Source organism: Rutidosis leptorrhynchoides, chromosome 8, assembly GCF_046630445.1.
Source record: "Rutidosis leptorrhynchoides isolate AG116_Rl617_1_P2 chromosome 8, CSIRO_AGI_Rlap_v1, whole genome shotgun sequence".
In the NCBI taxonomy this organism is placed as follows: domain Eukaryota; kingdom Viridiplantae; phylum Streptophyta; class Magnoliopsida; order Asterales; family Asteraceae; genus Rutidosis; species Rutidosis leptorrhynchoides.
The window spans coordinates 23,451,014-23,470,901 of NC_092340.1; the positions used below are offsets into that span (position 1 = coordinate 23,451,014).

The 19,888-nt window shown below is 37.9% G+C and overlaps 1 protein-coding gene across 1 annotated transcript; it reads left to right on the forward strand.

The window, feature by feature from the left end:
* Positions 1-17,031: 17,031 nt before the first annotated feature.
* LOC139863227 (uncharacterized) lies at positions 17,032-18,147 on the forward strand. The gene is made up of 4 exons (XM_071851868.1): positions 17,032-17,152; positions 17,241-17,269; positions 17,437-17,687; positions 17,802-18,147. The coding sequence occupies exons 1-4, from the start codon at positions 17,032-17,034 to the stop codon at positions 18,145-18,147; spliced, it is 747 nt and encodes a 248-aa protein (XP_071707969.1).
* Positions 18,148-19,888: the final 1,741 nt, after the last annotated feature.

Below are 19,888 nucleotides of genomic sequence, written 5' to 3' on the forward strand. Positions count from 1 at the left end.
ATATATATATATATATATACATATATATATATTTATACCTATATATTAATAATAATATCATATTTTATTTTTATTTTATATAGTTAATTAAAGCAAATAATATTTTAAATTATACTTCAAATATATACATATATATACATATAAAATATATATGTATCTATTTACAAATAGTTGTTCGTGAATCGTCGGAGATAGTCGAAGGATAATTGCATATATGAAAATAGTTGAAAAATTTTGAGACTCAACCTAACAGAATTTGATTATCGTGTCAAAAATATTAAATCGTATCAAGAGTTTGATTTAAAATTAGTCGAAATTTTCCAGGTCATTACAAGAGCCCATAAAAAAAAGTTTGACAAATTGCCTTCGCAAGGAGCAAGATGCCTCTTGCTCCCTTGCGCCTTGCGTCCTTGCGACCTTGGTTTCACTTGAGAGCAAAGAGCAAGGAGCAAGGTGCCTCTTGCTCCCTTGCTCCCTGGTGGAAGAAAGGATGCAAGGTGCCTCTTACTCCCTTGCTCCCAGGTGGAAGCAAGGATGCAAGGTGCATCTTGCTCCCTTGCTTCCACCTGGGAGCAAGGAGCAAGACACCTTGCTCCTAGGTGGAAACAAGGGAGAAAGAGGCACCTTGCGTCCTTGCTTCCACCTGAGAGCAAGGGAGCAAGAGGCACCTTGCTCCTTGCTCTCAAGTGAAATCAAGGTCACAAGGACGCAAGGCGAAAGGGAGCAAGAGGCATCTTGCTCCTTGCGAGGGCAAATTGTCAAACTCTTTTCATGGGCTCTCACGCAAAAAAGTTCAAAAAAATTGGCTTTTTGGTGTGACCACTCTTAACCATGACAGTCCGTCATGGGATCACTGACTGCCACATCAACGCCACATCAACACCTTCTTCCCATCACTAACCAACCACTAACTGCTAAAATTCCTAAAAATAAAAAAAACCATTACAAATTCGTAAAAAGAAAAAAAAATTACAAATTCCTAAAAAAAAAAATCATTACAAATTCCTAAAAATAAACCATTACAAATTCTTAAAAATAAAAAAAAAATGTTACAAATTCCTAAAAAAATAAAAAAACGCATTACAAACATTAAACACTAATTTTGATGAGGAAACTTGCTCGAATAGTTCTTCGTTTTGTCACCCCTAGCTCGCATCAACAAGTCGTATTGGTCGGGTGGAATGTCGGAAGACACCGGTGTAGTTAGAAGCTTCAAACTCTCCAACATCACATGAGTGTCTACTTGATCCTCCAACTTTCTTGTTCGTTTTTCAGCTTCCTCCCTGATCGCCCTCATGGTTTCACGTATAGCATTTGCAGTTTCATAAACCGCGGCTCTAGCATCCTCCGAAGAACAACGAGATGCCGCATTCGATGAAAAAGAACTCTTTTGACTCTTTGCACGACCCGGTGGACGGCGGATTGATGGACCTCGAAATAAATTCTCTAAATTGATTGTCGGGCTATTAGTCGAAGTCGGTGTCTGATCGGCATCTCCTAAAATGACAGGGACAGGCTCAGTTACACGACGTTTACCGGTCACCACAGTTTCATACACTTGAAATTGGGGGCAATCTCTAACAACCCTCCACACTTCTTCGTACGCGAAGGCTTTCTTTTGTTGCTCACGAAACGCCTTCTTAACTGACACCATATGTGACGCCCCGTACAAAACCATCATGTACGAATCGTCAACTACAGGTCCATTACACGGTACAATACTACATGCTGTTTTAAAACAAGTTTTGCATTCAAAAAGGATAACGTTTTACAAAAGATAACGTGACATAAAGGTTGTTACAAGCCATTATTCAAATAACATAAGTTGTGAATGCAAGATAAAAGTTCTATGATTGAGACATCTCTAAGTAATGCAGCGGAAGTCTAACATAGCGAGTCTGTAACAGCAAGTCTAAAACATAGAGACAGAAAGTCTTACAGCGGAAGCAACAACGTCTAAGCACATGAGAAATACACGCTTAAAAGTCAACAGGAATGTTGGTGAGCTATAGTTTATTTGTATTCAGTAATGTAATGTATACCACGAGATTTCGTATTGAAAACAGTATGAAAAGTATATGCTTATCCGTGGGCACACGGTAACTAACTTAACGTAATAGTAATACCCCCTAAAAGTACACTTGGCGAGTGCGTATGTCCTCGAAGTATCAAACACCCGTTAAATGCTAGCGCGACTAGCCCGAGTGGGGATGTCAAACCCTATGGATCCATATCTAATATTCGCGTTCACCGGTTCAAAAACCAATAATTAAATGTTACCGTGCTAAGGGGAATCTTTGTGCCGTTATATCACCCACACATATGTAAAGTTTAAGTACTCGTGTCTAGTATGTAAAAACATAAAAAGCGCATGTATTCTCAGTCCCAAAAATAGTAAAGTAAAAAGGGAAGCTATAACTCACAGTGAATAAGCAGTAAAAGTCGATAAGAAAAGTATACAGGTAGTAAGTCGGTCCGAAAGGTTGTAAACCTAAGTCAGAGGTCACTAAGTCAGTATATTGTCCCAAAAAGGTTTAAAAGTACGTAATTAAAGTCCTAGACATCATCATCGTCATCATCATTCGTAAAAGATAAAGTAAGTTTTCAACAAGAATAGAGATCGAAATAAAAGGCTAACTTCAGACAGCTGCTACGACCTCTATACAAAACGAAAAGAAGCGTGGTCAGTGGCCAAGGCTCCGTATGTGAGTCCTCTAACCGCTATCCAATTTTCAGAACCTAACTCGTCTTCTTTTGACCGTGTAGACGGTGTAAGTGCGAGTAGGTCGGAATTTCAGCACGTCGTTACAAAGGCGTAGTGACTTTCGAAAGGCTATAAATCCTAAACCGTATATCGGATTTAGGCGAGGCCTAAACGAAAAGTCATCTACTCGAAACGAATATCTGAAAATAAATTTTCCAGAAGTCCAGGAGTCGGATCAGACCCCGAAAAACAGCAAACAAGTGCTCCGGTGGGTTTCTTGGTGCTTGAAGCTCATCACGGTTCTCATCCTTGATGCGTGTAAGCTTCAAGTGTACAACTCTTTGATGTTTTAGCATCACTTTGACCAAGTTTCAACCATCAATACACAACTAAGAGTAAAAGCTATCATTCTACAAGTTTTGAACATCAAGATTGCCTCTTTATTGCATAAATCCAATAAAGCTTCAACCTTTGTCCTTTTTACACAAGTTTATGCATCTCCATCATATGTGATGATGAAGACTTGATCTTTATCATCACAACAAACACAAAAAGGTTCAAAGTAAGTGAGATCTACAATAATAACTTAGATCTCAAGTATTAAGAAAACCCTAAGCTAGAAAGCTTGGATCTTTACAAGATTAATGAGACCATAAGCTAGAAAGCTAAGATCTAATGAAAGTAAGGAGACCATAAGCTAAAAATCTAAGAACTTTAACAAAATAATGAAACCCTAAGCTAGAAAGCTTGGATCTTTAGTGTTCTTGAAGATCCTTAAAGCAAAAGACTAGATCTTCAAGTTACATGAAGATCATAAACACAAGTTTTGATCTTTATAACAAAATAAAGAAATCATAAGCTAGATCTAACAAGTAAATGAAGATTCAAAGCTAGAAAGCTTGAATCTTTCATGTTCTTGAGGGGATTCAAATCCAAGTTTGAATCTACAAGATATAACAAGATCAAAAAGCTAAAAAGTTAGACCCTTTAATGATGATGATGATTTCGACTTTGAGAAGAGAAGAAGAAGAAAATTTAAAACTTACACTTTTTAGAGTGAGAAAGACGAGAGAGAATTAGAGAGTAAATGTGTGTAATTTGTGAATGAAATCAAGTGTGAAATGTGAGGAATTAGCATGGTATTTATAGGAGGGGATGTGATGGTATGGTGGTGTTTGCCGTGGGGTTTAGGGGGGGACAAGAAGGACAAACTTTTGCTTTTTGGTTAATGGTTGTCTAAAGTTGGTGCTTATGTTGGGATCCCATGCAACAATTGTGATTATGGTTAACAAAAATGTTAGTATGTTCCCTCTAATAAATGGCAACTTGTCTTACATTTATATGGGTCATAAACTTATTAAAATTGGGCTAATTAAATAGTCCATTAGCTAGAGTAGGGTGAGCTTGAGTCCAACAAGGTAGAAAGTCCAACAAGACTAACTAGTGAGCATAAGTAAATTACTAAGCGTAATTAAGCAACCAAAAGCCCAAGTAATTGTTATTAGAAAATAACAATTAGTATTTCGTAGTCGTAATATTCCAATTACGACCAAAGTTAAACGTGTACCAAAATATATAGCTCGTTCTCAACATCAAGTGACATTAACGGTCGTAAAAGCATTCGGAGATCAAGTTAAGTAACTAAGTACTTAATGGCACGTTGTATGGTATAAACGAAGGTAATTAATCATGAAATAAGATCCCAGAATATAATATAGCTCAGTACGAACAAATACGCAATTTCGCAGAAAGTAACAAGCACAAAAGCAAGTTAAAAAAGTCGGGTCATTACATTACCCACCTGTTAATGAAAATTTCGTCCAGAAATTTTAAGCTGAGGTAGACGGTAGAGTTTTGAAGAGGTGAGGATACTTCTGCATCATCTGATCCTCTCACTCCCAAGTAAACTCTGGTCCTCATTTAGCATTCCAACGAACTCGAACAATTGGAATCTTGTTGCGTTTCAAGGTTTTGACCTCACGGTCCATAATCTCAACAGGTTCTTCCACGAAGTGGAGTTTGTCATCAATCGTAAGCTCCTCAAGTGGTATGACAAGTTCTTGTTTAGCAAGACATTTTTTCAGATTTGACACGTGGAAAGTGGGATGAACAGCACTCAACTGAGTCGGAAGATCCAAACGGTAAGCAACGGGTCCAATACGCTCCAAGACTTCAAAAGGACCAATATATCGCGGATTTAGCTTCCCACGCTTCCCGAAACGGATTACACCTTTCCAAGGTGCGACTTTCAACATCACTCGGTCACCTACTTGGTATTCGCGATCTTTACGCTTGAGATCGGCATAGCTCTTTTGACGATCACGGGACATCTTGAGCCTCACTTGAATTTGGATAATCTTCTCGGTAGTTTCATGGACGAGTTCGGGTCCAGTGATTTGCTTTTCACCTACTTCGGCTAAACAGATAGGAGAACGACATCTGCGGCCATACAAGGCTTCGAAAGGTGCAGCCTTAATACTCGCGTGATAGCTATTGTTGTAAGAGAATTCGGCTAGCGGCAAGTACTTCTCCCAAGCCTTTCCAAAATCAATTACACAAGCACGCAACATGTCCTCCAGGGTATGAATCGTGCGTTCGCTCTATCCGTCGGTTTGCGGGTGATACGCAGTACTTATGTCCAAACGTGTTCCCAAAGCTTCTTGTAAGGAACGTCAAAATCTAAAAGCGAAACGGGTGTCTCGGTCTGAAATAATCGATAAGGGTACACCGTGCCTAGATACAATTTCCTTTATGTATAGTTGCGCGAGTTTCTCCATCGTATCAGTTTCCTTCATGGCTAGGAAATGTACAGATTTGGTAAGATGGTCAACGATAACCCAGATGGTATCATAATCGCCTACTGTCTTCGGTAGCTTCGTGATGAAGTCCATTGTTATTCCTTCCCACTTCTATTGCGGGATTTTTGGTTGCTGAAGTAATCCAGATGGCCTTTGATGTTCGGCTTTGATCTTAGAACAAGTTAAACACTTTTCGACGTAAGTCGCAACATACTTCTTGAGGTTTGGCCACCAATATTGAACCTTGAGGTCGTGGTACATCTTACCAGCTCCTGGATGAATCGAATACCTTGACTTATGGGCTTCGTCTAGAATAAGGCTTCGTAAATCTCCATAACTAGGCACCCAAATTCTTCCGGTAAAGTATCGGAGTCCAGTCTCCTTGACCTCGAATCGAGAAACGAGAATGTTCAAGTGCTCTTGAGAAATATTCTCCTTCTTGAGAGCTTCCTCTTGAGCTACACAGATTTAGCTATTGAGATTCGTGTGAATGGTGACGTTCAAGGCTCGAACACTAAGGGGTACCATTCTTTCCTTTCGGCTCAAGGCATCAGCTACAACATTTGCCTTGCCAGGGTGGTAACGAAGTTTACAATCATAGTCGTTCAACGTCTCGATCCACCGTCACTGTCGTATATTCAATTGCTTCTGATCGAATATGTGTTGGAGGCTCTTGTGATCGGTGAAGATAGTACTCTTAGTTCCATACAGATAGTGTCTCCACAGTTTGAGTGCAAAGACAACGGCTCCAAGCTCAAGATCGTGAGAAGTGTAGTTTCGCTCGTGAATCTTCCGTTGTCGGGAGGCGTAAGCAATAATTTTCTTCCGTTGCATCAATACGCACCCAAAACCTTGTCGGGAGGCATCACAATACACAAAGAAATCATCACTGCCTTCGAGAAGGGATAGGATAGGAGCGGTGGTTAACTTCTGCTTCAGGGTTTGGAATGCCGACTCTTGCTCAGTTTCAAAAACGAACTTCTTCCCTTTATGAGTTAACGCAGTCAAAGGACGCGCAATCAGAGAGAAACCTTCGATGAATCTACGATAGTAACCGGCGAGGCCTAAAAATTGGCGGATATGAGTAGGAGTAGTGGGGGTTTTCCACTTGCTGATGGCTTTGATCTTTGCGGGATCGACTTTGATACCTTGATTGCTCACGATATGACCAAGAAATTGGACTTCCTTCAACCAAAATTCACACTTTGAGAATTTGGCATAGAGTTGCTCTTGTATCAAGAGTTCAAGTATGAGTCGAAGATGTTGCTCGTGTTCTTCTTCGCTTTTGGAATAGATGAGGATATCATCTATGAAGACGATAACGAATTTGTCCAGGTATGGCTTGCATACACGATTCATGAGATCCATAAACATGGCAGGTGCATTGGTTAAACCGAATGGCATCACTAGAAACTCATAGTGGCCATAACGAGTTCTGAACACAGTCTTCAGCACATCGCTCTCCTTCACCCTCAACTGGTGATAACCTGATCGTAAATCAATCTTGGAGTAAACGTTGGATCCTTGCAGCTGATCGAAAAGATCGTCAATCCTGGGAAGGGGATACCGATTCTTAATCGTCAACTTGTTCAGTTCACGATAATCGATACACATGCGGAAAGATCCGTCCTTCTTCTTCACGAACAAAACAGGCGCGCCCCAAGGCGATGAACTCGGTCGGATAATTCCACGGTCTAGTAGTTCCTGCAGTTGACTCTGCAACTCTTGCAGTTCAGAAGGTGCAAGTCGATAAGGTGCGCGAGCTACAGGTGCAGCTCCTGGCATTAGATCGATCTGAAACTCCACTGATCTCGGCGGCGGTAATCCCGGTAATTCTTCTGGAAAGATGTCGGGAAATTCGTTCACAATTCGTACTTCATCCACGCTTTTCTCCTCAGTTTCTAGTTTCTTCAAGTGCGCCAAAACAACAAAACGCCCCTTTTTCATAACCTTTTGTGCCTTCATGCAACTAATAAGGTTCAGCTTCGGGCTGCATCTATCTCTGTAAACAATCAGTGGCTCACCATCTTCGCGAGGTATACGAAGAATCTTCTCACCACAGATAACTTCGGCTCTTACCTTGGACAACCAATCCATACCGACTATCACATCAAAGCTTCCCAACTTAGTGGGTATCAAATCAATCTCAAAATCCACACCAGCTAAGTTTATAATACCTCCTCGGCCAATTTGGTCAACTTTCTCAAGTTTTTCATTGGCTACTTCGACAAGTATACTCTCATCCAAAGGCACTAACGACCAATCTATCTTAGAGCAAAAGTACCTACAAACATAACTCCTATCGGCACCGGTATCAAATAGGACAGAAGCTAATAGGTTATAGATAGTGAATGTATCTGTGACCAAGTCAGGATCTTCACGGGCATCTCTGGCATTCATGTTAAAGACTCTTCCACGTGCTGGCCCGCCATCCTTCTTCTTGTTAGGACATTCATTCTTGAAGTGGCCCTGCTGACAGCACTCAAAACACTTCCTTGGTCCACTTGGGTTCGTCCTCACAGCTGGGGCGGTGATCTTACAATCTCTGCTGATATGTCCAGTCCTTTTTCACTTCTCACACACTACGTTGCAGTATCCAGTGTGATGCTTGTAGCATCTCTTACACTGAGGAAGACTACCTTTGTAGTTAGGCTTAGAGCTAGGGTTCGGGTTAGGATTCCTCCAGTCGTTGTTTCCCTTAAATTCTCATACCTCTTAGTCAGGTTCTGGCAAAACCTTTTCCCTTACTTCCGTCCCACTTACGTTTCCCGTTACTAGCTCTCGGTTCTGATTTTGCCTTCTCTGGCTCTTGGCGGGTATTTTGATTCATCAGGGTGTGCGCCATACGCATAGCTTCTGGGACATTCGCTGGTTTCGATGAAGTGACATTTCCTTGAATGTCCTTGGGGAGTCCCCACAGATACCTCTCCATTCGTTTGTACTCCGGAGTAACCATTATGGGGCACATCAACGCTAACTCCAAGTACCTTCGGTTATAGCCATCAAGATCAGTTCCTACCACTTTCAGTTCCCAAAATTCCGCTTCCATTTTCTCAATTTCAGTTCTGGGGCAGTACTCCTCGATCATAGCCCTTTTAAACTCCTCCCATGGTGTGGCATAAGCTTCGTCGATTCCCCGAGCCTGGGCGAGCGTATTCCACCAAGTCAAAGCGCCATCCGACAAAACGCAGGATGCAAACTTAGTCTTATTCCCTTCGGAGCAGTTACTCACACGGAATACATCTTCCAACTTCTCAAACCATCTCATCAGCTCAACTGGCCCTTCTGTTCTACTAAAATTGTGGGGCTTGCAGCTCTGGAAATCCTTGAAAGTACACCCATTCTGGAAGTTCGGGTTAGCCGGTGGAGCTTGGGGGTTGGCATTCGCCATAGCTGCAGCTACTCGAGCGGCTATCATCTCCTCAAGCTATGCTGCGGTGGGGATTTCTCTTAGACCTCTTCCGTTAGCCATAGATCTTCCAAAAAAAATTTCGACTTAAGTCAAAATCCACTAACCAACAACGTCACGGCATACGATAAACAACATGGAAGCAACACAGTACACGACAACTAAGCATGGCAACAAGCAGCAGGTAGCACAAAAGCCAATATGTAATAAAATGTCGTACAATAGATCAACAACAATAATTCCATTCATAAGAAGAAGATTGCATACAACGGCATAAGGTTCGTATAATACATAAATGAAAAACAGGAAACAACAAACGGAATACATAAGGAAATCTAATACAACGGTCCTAGGGTGACGGTGGGTAAATGATGTCCATCAGGTGGGCCATCTGGTCCTCGAGCTCAGTTACCCGAGCACGGAGGGCATGCACTTCCCTCGTCAGTTCCTCGATGATAGAAGATGTTGGTGGGGCAGGTGGTGCAGATGGTGCCTGTGGTGCAGATGGTCCAGATAATGCGGATGTAGTACTAAAAGTAGACGTCACTAAGCGGGCGACCTTACGCACAAATGGATCGGCAGGATAGGGTACAACACTTTTACGGGCGGTGACCCTAACCAACTGTCCATGCGCGTTCACGAACGGCTTTCCTCCATTAACCCCTGGAATAACAGTACCATCGAAGCGGTACCGCTTCTTTGGCGGGGTAGAGGGTGGCTGCACGGGCTCCTTCTCGAAATCCTCCTCAGAATCCTCCTCGGAATCCTCCTCGCTGGTGTCATCGGATGACGATCCGTCTGAATTGTCGGAAGGTAGTGCAGGTACATCACGTACGGGTGGACGTGTCTGGCCGGTGGTCATAAGTCGATAACTTCCAGGTGTAATCGGTACGACACGTCCGTCAGCGGTGCGTCTAGCCCAATGTCCATGCTCTTTACGGAAGGGACCGTCTCCGTTTCCCCCAAGGATCACAGTACCACCGGAATGGTGCTGTGGCTTCAGGAGTCTAGGGCTGGGTGGTGCTGGAATCTCCTCGAGATCCTCGTCTTCGTCTGAGACGTCCATCAGGTCAAGCGCATGTCTACTATCTCCAGAAGACGAAACGCCAGAGTCGCCGGAGGGTAGCGGTGAGTCAGCAACAATAGTAGGCGAGGTAGCAGACGTATCTGAGTCACTCTCGAAGTCAAAGGTCATGGGCGGCATGTCTGAGATCTGAACAAGGAAAAATAACTTTTTCCACGTCAGTAAGACATATAGCAAGCACGTAATCAGGCACTACAGCATCCTAGCAGTACATGGCATAGCAATCGTAACAGTATTAAACAAAAGTAACATGCAATCAAAGGCAGATAGTAGCATGCAGTAGCGAGAAAGTAGCAGCATACAGCAAGTTCACATAGCAATAAAGGTAAGCATTAGCATGCAGTAGCAAGTAAATGAGCAAGTTATAGATTAGTCCTATTAGTGAATCCTACTCGGCTCAATCAAGACTCACTAATGCAACCTAATTCCCTACAACCGATGCTCTGATACCAAAATGTGACGCCCCGTACAAAATCATCATGTACGAATCGTCAACAACTGGTCCATTACACGGTACAATACTACTTGTTGTTTTAAAACAAGTTTTACATTCAAAAAGGATAACGTTTTACAAAAGATAACGTGACACAAAGGTCGTTACAAGCCATTATTCAAATAACATAAGTTGTGAATGCAAGATAAAAGTTCTATGATTGAGACATCTCTAAGTAATGCAGCGGAAGTCTAACACAGCGAGTCTGTAACAGCAAGTCTAAAACACCAATACCGCAAGTGTAACAGCGGAAGCAACAACGTCTAAGCACCTAAGAAATACAAGCTTAAAAGTCAACACGAATGTTGGTGAGCTATAGTTTGTTTATATTCAGTAATGTAATGTAGACCACGAGATTTCGTATTCAAAACAATATGAAAAGTATATGATTATCCGTGGGCACCTGGTGAAATGTCCCGTTCTTATTGATTAAAAATGTTCCATATTAATTGATTTCATTGCGAGGTTTTGACCTCTATATGAGACGTTTTTCAAAGACTGCATTCATTTTTAAAACAAACCATAACCTTTATTTCATAAATAAAGGTTTAAAAAGCTTTACGTAGATTATCAAATAATGATAATCTAAAATATCCTGTTTACACACGACCATTACATAATGGTTTACAATACAAATATGTTACATCGAAATCAGTTTCTTGAATGCAGTTTTTACACAATATCATACAAACATGGACTCCAAATCTTGTCCTTATTTTAGTATGCAACAGCGGAAGCTCTTAGTATTCACCTGAGAATAAACATGCTTTAAACGTCAACAAAAATGTTGGTGAGTTATAGGTTTAACCTATATATATCAAATCGTAACAATAGACCACAAGATTTCATATTTCAATACACATCCCATACATAGAGATAAAAATCATTCATATGGTGAACACCTGGTAACCGACATTAACAAGATGCATATATAAGAATATCCCCATCATTCCGGGACACCCTTCGGATATGATATAAATTTCGAAGTACTAAAGCATCCGGTACTTTGGATGGGGTCTGTTAGGCCCAATAGATCTATCTTTAGGATTCGCGTCAATTAGGGTGTCTGTTCCCTAATTCTTAGATTTCCAGACTTAATAAAAAGGGGCATATTCGATTTCGATAATTCAACCATAGAATGTAGCTTCACGTACTTGTGTCTATTTTGTAAATCATTTATAAAACCTGCATGTATTCTCATCCCAAAAATATTAGATTTTAAAAGTGGGACTATAACTCACTTTCACATATTTTTACTTCTTCAGGAAGTAAGACTTGGCCACTGGTTGATTCACGAACCTATAACAATATATACATATATATCAAAGTATGTTCAAAATATATTTACAACACTTTTAATATATTTTGATGTTTTAAGTTTATTAAGTCAGCTGTCCTCGTTAGTAACCTACAACTAGTTGTCCACAGTTAGATGTACAGAAATAAATCGATAAATATTATCTTGAATCAATCCACGACCCAGTGTATACATATCTCAGTATTGATCACAACTCAAACTATATATATTTTGGAATCAACCTCAACCCTGTATAGCTAACTCCAACATTCACATATAGAGTGTCTATGGTTGTTCCGAAATATATATAGATGTGTCGACATGATAGGTCGAAACATTGTATACGTGTCTATGGTATCTCAAGATTACATAATATACAATACAAGTTGATTAAGTTATGGTTGGAATAGATTTGTTACCAATTTTCACGTAGCTAAAATGAGAAAAATTATCCAATCTTGTTTTACCCATAACTTCTTCCTTTTAAATCCGTTTTGAGTGAATAAAATTGCTATGGTTTCATATTGAACTCTATTTTATGAATCTAAACAGAAAAAGTATAGGTTTATAGTCGGAAAAATAAGTTACAAATCGTTTTTGTAAAGGTAGTCATTTCAGTCGAAAGAACGACGTCTAGATGACCATTTTAGAAAACATACTTCCACTTTGAGTTTAACCATAATTTTTGGATATAGTTTCATGTTCATAATAAAAATCATTTTCCCAGAATAACAACTTTTAAATCAAAGTTTATCATAGTTTTTAATTAACTAACCTAAAACAGCCCGCGGTGTTACTACGACGGCGTAAATCCGGTTTTACGGTGTTTTTCGTGTTTCCAGGTTTTAAATCATTAAGTTAGCATATCATATAGATATAGATCATGTGTTTAGTTTATTTTAAAATTCAAGTTAGAAGGATTAACTTTTATTTGCGAACAAGTTTAGAATGAACTAAACTATGTTCTAGTGATTACAAGTTTAAACCTTCGAATAAGATAGCTTTATATGTATGAATAGAATGATGTTATGAACATAATTACTACCTCAAGTTCCTTGGATAAACCTACTGGAAATGAGAAAAATAGATCTAGCTTCAAAGGATCCTTGGATGGCTTGAAAGTTCTTGCAGCAGAATCATGACACGAAAACAATTTCAAGTAAGATTTCCACTCGAAATAATATTGTTATAGTTATAGAAATTGAATTAAAGTTTGAATATGATTATTACCTTGTATTAGAAATATAACCTACTGTAAGTAACAATGGTTTCTTGATCTTGGATGATTACTTAGAATGGATTTAGAAAACTTGGAAGTAAATTGCAATCTTGAAAGTATTCTTGATTTTATGAAACTAGAACTTTTGGAATTTATGAAGAACACTTAGAACTTGAAGATAGAACTTGAGAGAGATCAATTAGATGAAGAAAATTGAAGAATTAAAGTGTTTGTAGGTGTTTTTGGTCGTTGGTGTATGGATTAGATATAAAGGATATGTAATTTTGTTTTCATGTAAATAAGTCATGAATGATTACTCATATTTTTGTAATTTTATGAGATATTTCATGCTAGTTGCCAAATGATGGTTCCCACATGTGTTAGGTGACTCACATGGGCTGCTAAGAGCTGATCATTGGAGTGTATATACCAATAGTACATACATCTAAAAGCTGTGTATTGTACGAGTACGAATACGGGTGCATACGAGTAGAATTGTTGATGAAACTGAACGAGGATGTAATTGTAAGCATTTTTGTTAAGTAGAAGTATTTTGATAAGTGTCTTGAAGTCTTTCAAAAGTGTATGAATACATATTAAAACACTACATGTATATACATTTTAACTGAGTCGTTAAGTCATCGTTAGTCGTTACATGTAAATGTTGTTTTGAAACCTTTAGGTTAACGATCTTGTTGAATGTTGTTAACCGATTATTTATTATAACAAATGAGATGTTAAATTATTATATTATCATGATATTATGATATATAATATATCTTACTATGATATATATATACAGTTAAATGTCGTTACAACGATAATTATTACATATATGTCTCGTTTCGAAATCATTAAGTTAGTAGTCTTATTTTTACATATGTATTTCATTGTTAATACACTTAATAATATATTTACTTATCATTTAACATAATTAACCAAGTGTATCAATATCTTAATATGATTCATATGTACCTAGTAAGACGTTGTTATAACGATAATCGTTATATATATCGTTTTCGAGTTTCTTAAATTAATAGTCTCATTTTTATGTATATAACTCATTGTTAAAATACCTAATGAGATACATACTTATAATAAAATCATGTTAACTATATATATAACCATATATATGTCATCGTATAGTTTTTATAAGTTTTAACGTTCGTGAATCACCGGTCAACTTGGGTGGTCAATTGTCGATATGAAACCTATTTCAATTAATCAAGTCTTAACAAGTTTGATTGTTTAACATGTTGGAAACACTTAATCATGTAAATAACAATTTCATTTAATATATATATATAAACATGGAAAAGTTCGGGTCACTACACCTGGTAACTAACTTAACGTAATAGTAATACCCCCTAAAAGTACACTTGGCGAGTGCGTATGTCCTCGAAGTATCAAACACCCGTTAAATGCTAGCGCGACTAGCCCGAGTGGGGATGTCAAACCCTAAAAAGTATGCAGGTAGTAAGTCGGTCCGAAAGGTCGTCAACCTAAGTCAAAGGTCACTAAGTCAGTATATTGTCCCAAAAAGGTTTAAAAGTACGTAAGTAAAGTCCTAGACATCATCATCGTCTGCAACATTCGTAAAAGATAAAGTAAGTTTTCAACAAGAATAGAGATCGAAACAAAAGGCTGACTTTGGACAGCTGCTACGACCTCTATACAAAACGAAAAGGTGCGTGGTCAGTGGCCAAGGCTCCGTATGTGAGTCCTCTAACCGCTTTCCAATTTTCAGAACCTAACTCTTCTTCGTTTGACCGTGGCAACGGTTTAAGTACGAGTAGGTCAGAATTTTTTCAGCACGTCGTTACAAAGGCGTAGTGACTTTCGGAAGGCTATAAATCCTAAACCGTATATCAGATTTAGGCGATGCCTAAATGAAAAGTCATCTACTCGAAACGAACTATCTGAAAATAAATTTTCAAGAAGAGCAGGAGTCTGATCAAACCCCAAAAAATAGAAAACAAGTGCTCCGGTGGGTTTCTTGGTGCTTGATGCTCATCACGGTTCTCATCCTTGATGCGTGTATGCTTCAAGTGTACAACTCTTTGATGTTTTAGAATCACTTTGACCAAGTTTCCACCATAAACACACAACTAAGAGTAAAAGCTATCATTTTACAAGTTTTGAACATCAAGATTGCCTCTTTATTGCATAAATCCAATAAAGCTTCAACATTTGTCCTTTTTACACAAGTTTATGCATCTCCATCATATGTGATGATGAAGACTTGATCTTTATCATCACAACAAACACAAAAAGGTTCCAAGTAAGTGAGATCTACAATAATAACTTAGATCTCAAGTATTAAGAAAACCTAAGCTAGAAAGCTTGGATCTTTACAAGATTAATGAGACCATAAGCTAGAAAGCTAAGATCTAATGAAAGTAATGAGACCATAAGCTAAAAAGCTAAGATCTTTAACAAAATAATGAAACCCTAAGCTAGAAAGCTTAGATCTTTAGTGTTCTTGAAGATCCTTAAAGCAAAAGACTAGATCTTCAAGTTACATGAAGATTATAAACACAAATTTTGATCTTTATAACAAAATAAAGAAATCATAAGCTAGATGTAACAAGTAAATGAAGATTCAAAGCTAGAAAGCTTGAATCTTTCATATTCTTGAAGGATTCAAACCCAAGTTTGAATCTACAAGATATAACAAGATCAAAAAGCTAAAAAGCTAGAACCTTTAATGATGATGATGATGTCGACTTTGAGAAGAGAAGAAGAAGAAGAAAATTTAAAACTTACACTTTTTAGAGTGAGAAAGACTAGAGAGAGAATTAGAGAGTAAGTGTGTGTAATTTGTGAATGAAATCAAGTGTGAAATGTGAGGAATTAGCATGGTATTTATAGGAGGGGATGGGGTGGTATAGTGGTGGTGGCCATGGGGTTTGGGGGGGATAAGGGGGACAAACTTTTGCTTTTTGGATAATGGTTGTCTAAAGTTGGTGCTTATGTTGGGATCCCATGCAACAATTGTGATTATGGTTAACAAAAATGCTAGTATGTTCCCTCTAATAAATGGGCATTTGTCTTACATTTATATGGGTCATAAACTTATTAAAATTGGGCTAATTAAATAGTCCATTAGCTAGAGTAGGGTGGGCTTGAGTCCAACAAGGCAGAAAGTCCAACAAGACTAACTAGTGAGCATAAGTAAATTACTAAGCGTAATTAAGTAACCAAAAGCCCAAGTAATTGTTATTAGAAAATAACAATTAGTATTTCGTAGTCGTAATATTCCAATTACGACCAAAGTTAAACGTGTACCAAAACATATAGCTCGTTCTCAACATCAAGTGACACTAACGGTCGTAAAAGCATTCAGGGATCAAGTTAAGTAACTAAGTACTTAATGGCACATTGTATGGTATAAACGAAGGTAATTAATTATGAAATAAGATCCCAGAATATAATATAGCTCATTACGCACAAATACGCAGTTTCGCAGAAAGTAACAAGCACAAAAGCAAGTCGAAAAATTCGGGTCATTACACCATAATATCGTTATCGTTGGCTCCACTAGGCCAATGCTTAACAAGTTTTTCATAAAGTGCGACAAATAGCTTGATATCTTTGGCCATCTTGGTCCACTTGCCCGATATTTGATCCATACGCCTTTGTTCACGTACTTTAGAGTTGTAATCTTGTCGGACGGTCCCCCAAAATGAACTATGTGTTTGGGAGTTTCCAATACTGGGATTTAGAGTAGCGCGCATCCCACACTCCGCCAAAATCCTACTTTCCTCGTCCGACCATATAACCTTTGCCCTTTTTCCTTTGTTGGAGGCGGCAGTTTCTTGTGTTTCTTCGACCTCCTTAAATTCGGGTTGTGTTTCATGCACTTCCTCGGGTTCCTCTTATTCGAGTGATGTGTAAAACGTTGGTATGTAAGGGCTTTGAGGTTGGTTGTTTTGAGGTGTTTGTGGTTGGTTATGTTGACTTGTTTGTGGTTGGTTATATTGAGATGTTTGATAGTGAGGATTAGTAAGGTAATGAGGTATGGAAAATGGATTCACGGCCCAATTATTTAGTTGATGATATTGAGGGTATTGCATATTCATGTGAGATTGTTGAACCGTGTTTTGATGAGTTTGATGAAGAGTGCTTTGAAGGACCGACTGCCACATGTCTTCATCAACGAGATGAAGTTGTTGTTGTTGTTGTTGTTGTTTTTGTTTTTGTTTTTGTTTTTGTTTTTGTTTTTGTTGCTTGAAGATATGATGGAGATTAAAGTGAAGATGAAGGTGATAGAAGTAATATTGGGCCTCTAGTCTGAAAATATTTTGTGTATCGATTGGGTAATGGCCACACAGCTTGTGCTTGGCTTGATTCTTGGAGTAATATTGGGCCTCTAGTTGATATTATTCCCATTGATGAGATTGTGAGTGATGGGTTTTACAAATATGACAAGGTTTGTGATGTTATTGGTTCAAATGGCGCTGTTTGGCCAGCAAACTGGTACCACAGATATCCCGCTCTTCAGCAGCTCGTTATGTCGTCCTTTTCTGATACGGAAGATAGGTTATGTTGGTCAGACAATGATTTGCACTCTGTCTCAGTGAATCGGATATGGGAGTCGATTCGCCCTCGTGCCCCTAGTGTTAACTGGTTTAAGGTCGTTTGGTTCAGTCACAGTATTCCCATGCATGCATTTGTAATGTGGTTACTAATGGGTGAGAGGCTAAAGACGCAAGACAAGCTTAAGCCATGGGATTTGCGTGCCAATCCGGTTCTAAATTGTTTTTTTTTTTTTTTTTTTTTTTTTTGCAACGATAGCATAGATTCGCATGCTTATCTTTTTTTCAAATGTGAATTTACGTCAAAAATTTGGAAGCTTGTTCGTGCTTTACTTCACATAAATATGCATAATGATGATTGGAAAGAGTGTAGGGATGTTCTTATCCCTATAGCTGGGCGAAATTCGTCAAGAGTGGTAGTTGCTAAATTATGTTTTGCTGCGACAGTTTACTTTATATGGCAGGAGAGGAATAGTCGGCTATTCAAGGGAAAGCACAAATTAGTGGAGCAATTGTTTGAGTTGATTCGGTTTAATGTTCGGTTAAAGCTGATGACATTACAGTTCAAGCCTTCTTGCCTGGTTGATCAACTAAAAATCGACTGACATTTAGGTTAATGTTTCTGCTTAGTTTGGTAGTGGTCTAGTTATCATATTTGTATTTGGTAGCTAGTTGGTCGTTAATTTGCTGGGCTTCTAGACTCTCTAGTAGCAGCTGCACCTCATTGTATCATTCTTTATTATTATTTTTTAATAATATTTGCCCGAAGTAGATGAGAATGGGTGTTGAATGTTGGTGAAAATGAGATAGATGTATGTATTTAAACTAGTGAAATCACCCGTGGGATCACGGGTTTGTTTAAATTAAACAGTTTAATGATTCGTTTTAGGTATGAAGTGAACGTAAATGCTAAAGTTATTGGCTTCCTTTTACGTAGCTTTTATGTCTTCTCGTACTCAATTTAAAATAATTAATTAAAATAATTTAAAATAATTTATTTTTAATAATTAAAATTATTAATAAGATTTAATAACAATAATTAATTAATAAAATTTAATTTTAATTTAAAATTATTTAGATTAATAAAATCACCCAACATGCTTAGATTTTTTTCTTTTTTTTTTTAATTTTTTCTTAACAAATGAATTAGTCTAATAATGATATCATCATTATAGGCTTTTAATATTAACTATAGATGAGATGAGATAGATGTGTTTTAAATAAGATTGTAGTTGTGAAAAAAAAAAACAAAACAAAATGGGGTCAATAGCCGTTGCAAAAAAAAAAACCGTTTATTTGTATTTAGTCCGTGATGGAAATTTTCAAAGCCAAGCAATTTAAACGACGGTCGATCAAAGGCGGTGGAAGGCGGTTTTGTTAGTATCGGCGCCCTTATGGACGGACCCAAGGGTGGCCCCCAATTGCAGACCGATACTAGCGGTCTGATAATCCCTTTTTCCCCTGCAATATCTTGCGAATTTACTCCTTATTTATTTATTTAAGTAACGCCCCTTCAATTGTAAACCATGTTAAGTGTTAAGGTTATATTAAAGAACGCTTAATTAGTTATTTAAATTATACTGTATTAATCAAAATATTAAAGATTTTAGCACGTTTATATATGATCGTATTAATCAAAATAGTCTGATAAAGTAAGTCATAATAATGGTAATTGTATATTAAAGATTTTAGCACGTATATATCTGATCGTATTAATCAAAATATAGTCTGATAAAGTAAGTCATAATAATGGCAATTGTAATTGTAATTGTAATACAGATTATTATATAATTCAAATGTTTGTAGAATTTATGTATAGACCACTGGATGTTTAAGCTAGCCAAAAAGTCACTAGAGTCAAATATGGAGGGTGAAAGATTAAATGAAAAGCTAAAAGTTACCATCATTCTTTTTGAGTGAATAACAACTCATTGAGGGGTTAAAAAATCTCAATGTCATACTTTTTAAGTTGTATATGACGAAAACAATGAATTATATTCTGCTTATATATTTATATTTTTTATTATTTATTCTATATTTAACGTATTTAAAGGGACCACAAAACACTAAACTTATTACTACCTCCGTCTCATTTCAATAGGGCCTTATTCCATTTTGGATTGTCCCATTCTGATAGTCCACTTTCATAAATAGAAAGGAAAGAAGATATTTCATTGGTGGATCTGGAGAGAGAAGATATTTCATTGGTGGAGAAATGAAGTTAGTGGAATTTCCTAAAACTGCGTGTTTTTTGTCTGTGGACTATTGGAATGAGACGGAGAGAGTAATAAAGAGACATATTTAAAAACAATACCTAAACTTAGTGATCCAATAAAGATTCAGTTG